General features: G+C 41.8%; 1 protein-coding gene across 1 annotated transcript in view; it reads right to left on the bottom strand.

Moving 5' to 3' along the window:
- Window positions 1-1,585: 1,585 nt before the first annotated feature.
- LOC137971997 (twinkle mtDNA helicase-like) overlaps window positions 1,586-10,345 on the bottom strand; it is a 16,002-nt gene continuing 7,242 nt past the window's right edge. Inside the window, exons 9-17 of the mRNA XM_068818786.1 lie at window positions 10,288-10,345; window positions 10,130-10,186; window positions 9,348-9,482; window positions 7,544-7,617; window positions 6,449-6,563; window positions 5,369-5,448; window positions 3,587-3,692; window positions 3,026-3,145; window positions 1,586-2,398 (exon numbers count right to left, since the gene is read on the bottom strand). The exon at window positions 10,288-10,345 is cut by the window's right edge and continues 14 nt beyond it. Of these exons, the coding sequence (XP_068674887.1) occupies window positions 1,865-2,398; window positions 3,026-3,145; window positions 3,587-3,692; window positions 5,369-5,448; window positions 6,449-6,563; window positions 7,544-7,617; window positions 9,348-9,482; window positions 10,130-10,186; window positions 10,288-10,345 (1,279 nt within the window). The 3' untranslated portion in view covers window positions 1,586-1,864. The remainder of the gene's footprint in view (window positions 2,399-3,025; window positions 3,146-3,586; window positions 3,693-5,368; window positions 5,449-6,448; window positions 6,564-7,543; window positions 7,618-9,347; window positions 9,483-10,129; window positions 10,187-10,287) is intronic.

The following is a 10,345-nucleotide window of genomic DNA, read 5'->3' on the forward strand; positions in this document are numbered from 1 at the left end:
GAGTGGATACTAATTTCAATGTTTCCCCTTGATTCATTAATTTAATGGTTCCCCAAAAATTCTGGAAAGTTCCAAACCCTTTCGGGCGTATTTCGGGGAACGTAAATCACTTTGTATCAAATCTAGCAGGTTTCGAGACTTTAGACTTTCCAATTACGTTTTCCATTCAGGTCCCGAAAGAAAGGACGGGCTTTCTAAAATAGGTGGATCTTGGTTTCACAATTGACTTTTCATGCTTGGAAAGTTGCTGGGACTTTCGAGAAACGGGCTCCATGGACCAAACGTGAAAAGCAAGCAACTAAACACGCTTCCGGCAGGGTTAGAAAAGGATACATTGGATCTATGTACCACCCGGACAAGTGCAAGTTTCTTCGTTTCGGGCGTACGTGCAATTTTGTGCGCCATGAGTACATGGGGAAAACTCTAGCCTCATTTGAGTCAGCTAGCTATCTTGGTGTCACGATAACTAAAGATCTTAACTGAAACGAGCACGTTAATCGCACCTCTGATAAGGCCGATAAAACTGCAGGTTTCCTTGGAAGAAATCCAAGAATTAGCTAGCCTGTTTTTAAGACCTTGGCATACAATACATTCGTCCGTCCCACAGTGGATTATACCGCCATTGTGTGGGACCCTTACACAAAGACGGACATCGACAAGCTATGAACTTTATAAGGAACTATATTTAAGTGTCTAGTCGTTCTAGCGCTGGAGCGCTAATTGGCGACACTGTAAACTGAAATGAACAATGAAAGTAAATCAAGTCAAATGTCGGTTTTTGAGGAGAGGGGAAACCGGAGTACCCGGAGAAAACTTTTCGGTGCAGAGTAGAGAACCAACAACTGAAACTCAACCCACATATGACGCTGAGCCCGGGAATCGAACCCGGGCCACATTGGTGGGAGGCGAGTGCTCTCACCACTGCGCCACCCCTGCACCCTAGAAATCGTGGTTCAGCGTTAGGGCTGCTCGCTTCGCCCTGAATAGATATCGTAATATATCTAGTGTCAGTGATATGTTACAGCAACTTGGCTGGGTGTAGCTTCAGGAGGGAAGGATGTTGCTGCGGCTATGAATTCAAAGGGGTATGGCTGACCTGGGCACACAAGAGCCTTTGCTCACAACGACTACATCTTCAGACACCTTAGCTGTAGTCCCCTTTTGTCGGCGTACTTCATACCATCAAATCATGAAATGTATTTCTTCCCGAGGACGATTCGCGATTGGAATAAACTACCAGATTCTGTTGTGCGGGCCCCAAGTCTATAAACTTTCAAGAACCGGATATGGGACTATCTTCTTGATAGACGCTGACCACATGTTTTCTAAATTATAAACTCTCACTTGCACAGACATTGTTTTTACGCTTGCACATTCATTTGCATGTTAATACCTGCACTTCTTACTTCTTATCCTGTACGCTCACCAGAATCTTCTTATGAGAAGGAGGTGGGCCGCACGGGAAGAAGAAGAAGAAGAAGAAGAAGAAGACGACGACGACGAACACGTAACGATAGAAAAAAAGTGGTCTGCGAACTGCCATCTCTGGTGGTTGCGATGCTCCCGATTTACGCCAGTTAAAGCCTCCCACTAACACATACTATATTTTTGTCCTTGTGGCAACGTCGAATTTATAACCCATTACTGTTAATATATTAAAAAGGATGAAACCCGAGTATTTTGCGTCTCATGGCACAAACAGGTGGTTATGCCTGTAGCTTAAGAAACCACGGTGAAAGCCACCTATCACTTAATTCTCTATAGCTTAAGAGCAAAACAGAACTACAAAAAAAAATTGTACAAACTAGCTTTTCAAAATTGTACAGCCTGATTCGGAGATCGGCTTTTCCAGTAGGCAAGCCGATTAGCTTGTGTTTTGTTTTCTATCTGATGGACTTTTTGCTCTGATGTTATAACTTCGGGGTCCACTGACAGCTTTTGTAATCAGCCGTGTGCCACTTAAAATTTTTTTAACGGTTCTTTGCACGTTTTCTTTCTTCTCCTGTGAAATTCCAACATCGAACTCATCTGCCATTTTCCCATTGTTAGTCGTTTCTCCGTCAATTTCGTTTTCCATTTGACGCTTACTGTCGGAAGAAGAAGCAGGGTTATCAGTAGTTGCATTATTGTCAAAAATCTCCTTTTTCGTAGAAGGTTGTGGAATTCTTGCATTTTTATCGAAGGGTTTGTACGAGCCAAACATTCTCGGAGCAGAGAACTTGACGTCACTCACATCACCGGTCAGTCTAGTTGGCTTGAACTTCTCGTTACCACTCTTGTCGACATTAGTTGGCCTGTTTGGTTGAAGTACTTTGCCAAATCCAGACATTGATAGAGATTCCTTGACAAAGTCTAAAGGTACGCGACCGAGCACTCCATCAAAGCGGTTTTTGGTCACCTGGGAAAAAATAAAAGCGCAAAATGGTATTATCATAACGCTTTGCGATTGGCTCAGAACCACTACATCGACCAATTAAAAAATAGGATGGGCTCACACGCGCTTCTCGCGCTGCGCGCCAGCCAAATTCTATTTTCTTGGTGTTCTATTGTGTGCACTTGACTGCCTGCAAATGTCACAAAGGTCTCTTGGCGAACCAATTGAGACCACAGCAGTCACAGACAAAGATATAATTATGAGTTAAACTCGTCGCCAATTGACGAGCTTGGAAACTGGTGCCTTAAAAGTTAGCGGGGAAGGGCATGAGGTCAGACAGGCCCAGCAGGGAGGTATCCATGGCAACCCCGCAAGCGGGAACCACCCCAAAACCAGTCGCTAACCAGCACCGTCACACTGAACCAAGACCAGTGGAAATACTTACCTCCTAACACAAGTTGCCTTTAGGGAAGGGAGGGTGGGGCTAATGAATCCGCAACGATCGCTAGAACGCAAAGCTAAACATGAAAGCCCCACAGATCATGTGTGAGAATGGGTAAGACCGCTGGCAGCATTGGCTTGAGGTTAACCTTGCCTAAATAATTGCATTTAGCCAACCTTAAAAATACAATGCCTGGCAGTAAAATTTACCTGAAGATATTTTTGTGCGGTTCCTTTCTTGCTCTGCAGAATAATTACATTATCCGCCTCTTGGCTTGCTTTGGCGGAACCAAATATCGACGCCGTTTGCAGCTCCACCTCTTCGTTTTCCTACAATATGAGTAAATACACTGAGTTCAGATGAAGTCACCTGTCAGGATGAATACCGACAGACCGACACGATTGTTTTGTAAAGTGAGGATCGCCCAACAACAGGAGAAACCTATTCAAAAGCTTCGCTATTGGCACGAATTTAATAAGATTTGGCACGCGCAGACCACCCAGCGATATTCTGTTCTCTTAAACAGTTCTTGAGTCTGGAGAAAAAAGACTGCATCAAGAAGCCTATTGCTTCGCATAGACACTGACGTTATGGGTTAAAACCGAACGTTCTTCGATATAATGAGGGGAAAACTTTGTAAAGTGGCTTTTACAACATTTCTCCAAGATAGCCGCCGCGATTTTTGTTGTGCTTCACTTCAAACAATAGATGCTTGATCCAGTCTTTTTTGGGATCAGTGGTACAAATGAAATGCTAGGCAACCACGCCACCTTTCTTGGGTGAATAACCAGAGTAACGTGCACATTCTTGGAGGTTGCAAAATTCCTCAGAGCAGCGATAACGTGATTCTGGGCAGAAAATCTGTCGTCTCCGCGGCTGAAGGAAAAGAAAAACCAGGAAAAGCCTTGGCATGGACACAATGCAATAAAAGAATTGCTCAAACTAAATTGCGCAAATTAAGCAAAAACTATGATTAATTTGGAGAAACCTGTACGCATGTATACAATTGTTAAGAGAGCGGTTCACTGAAATCTTATCCCTGATATCAATTCTGAGCGTGGGATAAGAGCAACCCGGCTTACTTTTGATGCTGAGGAGATGAAATAGACTACAGTTTTAAAACTTCTATTTTAGGGACAGACATTTCCTTAAATGTAATTTGGAACTTAATACATGAATCGTCCCTGTATGGCTGATTTAAGGAGAGATCTGATGAATAAACAATTCAAATAATTTAATTGGTAAAAGTAAGACAGTTATGTTTAGAGCGACTTTCAATCGAGCGCCGTAAAACCAAAACCAGAGTAATTACTTTGACCAATCAAAAAGGACGGAGACAATCCGGTTAACCAATCAAAACTCGAAGTAATTACACGTAGCCGACACAAACCGCGGGAAAATGCGCACGCGCGAGCCACGATCGGTTTTGGTCTCACTTCTGATTGGTTGAAAACGTGGCGCGAGAACTTTGAACCAATCACTGAGTGAAGTAATCATAAACCAAAGCAATTCGCTAATTACTTTCGACACTCAATTGAAAACCGCTCTATGAAAGAAACGCACATTTGAAGCGCGGGTTATTGACGAAATGTGGAAGTGATCAAATTAAACTTCTCCAAACTGAGTGGCTTCATAGCTCAGTAGTTGGTAGAGCATTGCAACGGCATCGCAGAGATCATGGGTTCGAATCCCGTTGAAGCCACCTGAATTTTTCACGTTTCTATAAGAGACACTTGCTCAAAGATCTATTGGCCTATGAAAATATCAAATGAGGTGATTCGAAACCGGGCTAATATCAGCACCATCAGTGAGCAAATCTTCCAGTGGCGCTGTAAGTTCATCGGCCACGTTCTCAGAATGGATCCCAATAAACGTCCCAAGACAGCATTAACGTGGGCCCCAGAGGGAAGAAGAAGAAGACGTGGCCGACCGAAAGAGACTTGGCGGAGAACCGCAGAAAAAGAAAGAACAGCATTGGGTTTTATCTCATGGAACGAGGCAACAGTGGCTGCTGGTGACCGTGCGACATGGCGAAGGAGAGTGTCTGGCCCTATACCCCACTCAGGGTTATGGTCAAAATTGATTGAATTGCTCAAATTGTCCAGATAAGTGAGGATCACTTCCACTTTTCATTCATTTATGTTTATGTCCCAATAAAATAGTGACAACCTCTTGGCCCAGGGCCACTTTTTCCCCTAGAACCAACGTTCACCCAAAGAAAGAGCAGAGTTATCAAAAGATGTGAACCTCAACTGCCTCTTTAACGATAATAATATAATAATATATCTCGCTAGTCGTCGCCGCAAAGTACAGCAACCACCCAGCTCAACAAGGTCGAACCGAAAGCATACTATGGGCCTCTGGAAGCCGCTATACGGTCCACGTGTGACCTTGGAGCACAGCTTACAGCCAGGTGAAATCAGTTGTATGCTGTATGCTGGTTTGTACCTAAGATTCATACGAAATAATCACTAATAAACGATAGAAAAGTTTCGATCCACGCACAACAATAGCCCGAGGAGAAAGAGCTGGGATGTTAAGTTACAACAAACCTGAGGTATGACGTCATAAACTGCAGGTTGTCAACTATCACGTGATCTATGTCGTAGACATAAGCGGCGTGACTCATGGTCTGCAAATATAACAAGAAAACACACCCTTTCGAACTTGGCAACAAAGACACTGCCTAAAAAATACAACAACAAAAAAAAAACAAACAAACAAACAAAAAAAAAAAAACAAAGACATTGGCAATGACAACAGAACTTAAGAACGAGCAAATGTAACCGTGTTTAACGCGCGTCATGCACTTAAGTTCTCTCCCCCCTCAGTCGTCTCTGCAGATCAACATGAAAAACCAAACTCGAGGGTTTGTGCAAACCTTCAACAACAACAATTTATTTGCACTGCACGATTTACAGAGTTTAGAATTAACATATAACAATAAATGAAATACATAGTCAGTAGCAGGTCACCCAAAATAACTTAAAAGCTAAACTAGTTGGGAGACTATTATTTATTGATTACACAATTTACATTCGATCAGTACATTAGTAAGTTAACACACCAAAGCGTTTTTTCGATTCTCTCAAACTTGAAATTTGTGATAAACATCATGAAGTGTTTATTTAAAAATGCCATTACAACAACACCGCGTTAGGTTAAGGCCTGTTTTCAGTTGTTGATGTTTACTTGAGGAATACAGCTATAGGGACACTTTGGAGATATTGCTGGAGATAAATGACGTAGTAGCCGAAGAAAAGGGAAAGAGGACATTTCGTGACATTCATCATACAGAACCTGTATGCCATTGTCCTGCACTTATGGAAATATTTACACAGACAATTTTAAGTGAAAGGAAAGGAAAGGAACTTTATTTACGTGTCTAGTCGTTCTAGCGCTGAAGCGCTAATTGGGGACACTGTCAACTGAAATTAACAATCAACGCAAATCAAGTCAAATGTTGGTTTTTGAGGGGAGGGGAAAACCGGAATACCCGGAGAAAAACCTTTCGGTGCAGAGAAGAGAACCAACAAACTCAAGCCACATAAGCGAAGTGATATAAACCTTGTGGTCAGAATAAAACTAAATTGCATAGCAAAACCCGAGGAATCATTGTAGCTTTCATTTACCTCTATAACAGTGTTGATGTTCTGAGCTCCATAAAAACACATGAAATACATTGGTAGCATTTCAAACTTGTCCGCCCAATACTGAAACTGCTCTACTTTATTCTCCAAATTTAACCTGTATAACAAATAGACACTTACTAAGCTAACACTACCTCTTCCACAGAATGCCACTTTTTATGGCCTCCTACGCGTGATATTTCGTCGAACGAGAAAAGACTGCGTGCGTGGCGAGACAAAGAAGGGTGCTGAGCATTCAGTCAATATTTCAAACAAACGATGGTGAATAGCACGACCTTTCTTCGGAAACTCCGTCTGAAAATTTAGAACTTTGATTAAGTAATCCCTTCATTCCGGTTGGTTTGCACCAACCGGAAATGAATATTTATTTTCATGGTCAACGCAATTTCGTCCAGCTGATTGGTGTATTTGGAAAACCGCTACCCATCATGCAATCGTCACCTCAACCGAAATGTCCCAACAAACGGAAGATTAGGGCGGGTGGACGTAGTTCTGGGGAGGCCTTCCCGCGCAATGTGGCCCTGGATCGATTCCGGGACTCAACGCCATAGGTGGGTTGAGTTTATTGGTGCTCTGCTCTACTCCAGGGGATTTTTCTCCACGTGCACCGGATAGGTATTGTTCGTCTTTTGACCTCTGAACTTTTCAGAATATGGAGAAATTCAGAATGAAGACAAAACAAACGCTCTCGTATACAAAAAACGGCTTTCATCTGGAAAAAAATGGCCCTTCATATGTTGTTACATGGACTGATTCATGGCGAAGCCAACTGATCGGCTTCCTGCGAAAGTGGAATTTTCTCTTCGGCCTTGAAGTTTCCTTCAAAAGGAGTGGTTAAGTTAGGTTGTTCAGTATTCTGTACTAGATAAAATTCTAAGAGCAACATAAATCACGCTCACGTTTCACCGCGCAGTCTCGCTACAAACGAAAAACGTGAGCGTCTGCATGTGAGTAGCAAAGTCCGGTAAACAGACTCGCTGCCTTGTGGTTTGAAAAAATAAAATAAAATAAAGGTAACATAAATAAAAGGTAACATCATGTAACACACTCATAGCAACTAACTTGTTAGTGACTTACCCTGAATACTGACAGAGCATCATTTTCACAAGCCGTACATTGCGAATTTCAAAACTACCCCATAGGGTGTTCACCTGTTGATAATAACAAAAACATTGATATAACTAAGACTTTCCTAAAAATGAGCGCATGAAGTCTGTCAAGCTTTGTGTTTCAGGTGTTCAATGGTAATTTGCTGTTCATTATGTCAAACATGGGATGGGCAACCCACTACATGTATTAATGCCATATTCAGGGATAGTATGCCCAAAAGGTACACGCATTCTTAACGTGCTTGTACGTACGCATGCATCATTCAGCAAACAATTTTACAATAACTGCAAAATTCTCGCGCGCTCATTGGCTAATTTCTACTGTCAATAACCGGACAGACAAATAAATTTATAATTTAAGCGAAATTGACGCGATATTGGTGACGTCAGCTTGAAGAAAATTGAAGTTTCTCGCATTTTTGTCTCGCGTTCTTCTGGTGTTTTGACTTAATTTTGATCCCTCTGCCTTTTTGTTATTGTAAAAAACAAATTGATGTCAGTTTTTCATGCGTCTGTCCTGTTATTGACAATGAATTTCGTCATAACATTGTCAAAGTAGTGTGCGGATCCACTCGGCTATCGCCTCGTGGATCCACAGCTACTTTGACAATGTTATGACGAAATTCATTGTCAATAACAGGACAGATGCATGAAAACCTGACGTCAATTTGTTAAATAGGACATTTGCATCATGACGCCATTTGACTACAAGTACCTAGAATCCTTCAGGGTTTTTTTTGTCTCGTGCTAATTAGAGCTCTTGTTATTTTTACCCCACTGAGAATACGAAATTTAAAAAAGGAAAGAAAACCAAACTGATTTCTGGTAGTTGAAGTCAAAGTGAAAATTACCTAATCTCACACGTGCAAGCTTTATCGAAATTGCTAATGAGATTGCATGATCTCAAATTAATACTTTCCCACAGGTAACCCAGGCTCACTGTGTGCGTCACGTAGGTATTAAAATATAGAGAACATATGAGGCGAAGTTTAGGTCTGAAAATTTGCTAGAAAATGGTAATAAAAATCGATAAAACTTACCATGTGGTGAGCTGTTGTTGTCTTTAATACGTACACGAAGTTTCGGGGAAAATGGTCCCCGTTCACCTTCCTTCATAATATAGTGACAAGGTAGGAGACGGAAGCCAGCGTCGGGACTCCGATCGACCCAAAACAAGCACGATTTTTTCCGCGAAAATCAAATCCAGTCGCTAAATAAACACGCCAGGTTCGTGGAATAGGAATTTCTCTAAACCATGAATCCACTGAAGCATCTCCAGGTAGCAACGCAGAGCCACCAGACTCCGTAAAACTTGTAAGTTAACCTGCTAAAATGGCGGCCAGAAAGCGTGGTACTCACGAAGTGCCCAATTCAAAATGGCACTGAACTCTGGACGCCTGGTGACGAGTATAATAAGTCTCCCTCGAGGGAGGGGAGTCCCAAATTGCTCAGTGAGTTTTGTTTGGGACTCCCCTCCCTCCAAAACTTATTATACTCGTCACCAGGCCATTTTCTAGCAAATTTTCAGACCTAAACTTCGCCTCATATGTTCTCTATATTTTAATACCTACGTGACGCACACAGTGAGCCTGGGTTACCTGTGACTTTCCAGGGCGCGGTTGCTCAAAGCCTGGTTAGCGCTAAACGTTGGTTAAGAGATATCAAAGCCTATAGGTTTCCATAGTATGTAACGCTGGTAAGCGCTATGACCTTGCTTTGAGCAACCCGGGCCAGACTCTTAAAAGAGTTGTTAAGAATTTTATGCAGCTCACCCCTTGCAGACATAGATCCAGTGACATCTCACTTAGCAAAGTTGTTTTTCCTGCTCCAGTTGGTCCCGTAAACACTGTTACCTCTCCACGCCTAAAACCTTTCAGAATGCCGCTTAATTTGGGAAATCTTGTCCACTGCGGAGAAATACTGATGTTTTAAGTGCAATCCTTGTGAAAGCCAATAGTCCTGAGAAGGGTTATTGTTGATGTGTGTAGTTTCAACAACCCCAGAGACCAAGGGTGATCTTTAGACTTTAGTGACTGGTCAGTGTTGACAGTGGTTCAAGCATTTGACCACCATAATCCATTATCAGCACTAGCATCTGTTAAATCCTATTTTACCCTGGCTATGAGTTCATTCCGGTTATTTAATGCTGGTTAGCACTAGCCAAACTTTGAAAAGAAACCCTGCGGTATACGAGGGGCATTACCCTGCCCTTCAACTTGTTTTGTGAAAATCCTGAAACTTTCTGTGTAATTTATTTCATTGACATAAATTCCTTTGTAATTTCAAAAGGGTGCAGTTTCATGACATGCAGCTTTGCAGTCGTGTTCATATTTTTCAGTTGTTTTAAAGATGTTTAATAGATCAGCTAGGTTTTCAGAAGAGGCAAATTGTATGGTTTCACAAAAATTATGGTTTTTCAGGGTCTTCATGATGCTTGACATATGCTAAACCCTTAAATGTCTTTTACCCTCCTATATTACTACGTTAAATTAATATTACTAATAATATTTTCACTGATGGTGAAAGTGATCATTATCATTATGGTAACACAAACCTTTACTCCAGCGACTTGGTCTGCATTGACAAACTGATCATAAACATCGCTTCTCAGCTTCAAATAGAAAAAATACATGAAACACTTATTGGTTGAACTCATTGATCAAAGATGAGACTAAAATGCAGGTGCCTCAGAGGTTGGTTGATTTGCTATACCTGGTGAAATGTGGTGATTTTTTCATGGCTGGTAGGTTGAGCAGCAGAAACTAATGCT

Source organism: Montipora foliosa, chromosome 9 (genome assembly GCF_036669935.1).
Source record: "Montipora foliosa isolate CH-2021 chromosome 9, ASM3666993v2, whole genome shotgun sequence".
NCBI classification, from domain to species: Eukaryota; Metazoa; Cnidaria; class Anthozoa; order Scleractinia; family Acroporidae; genus Montipora; species Montipora foliosa.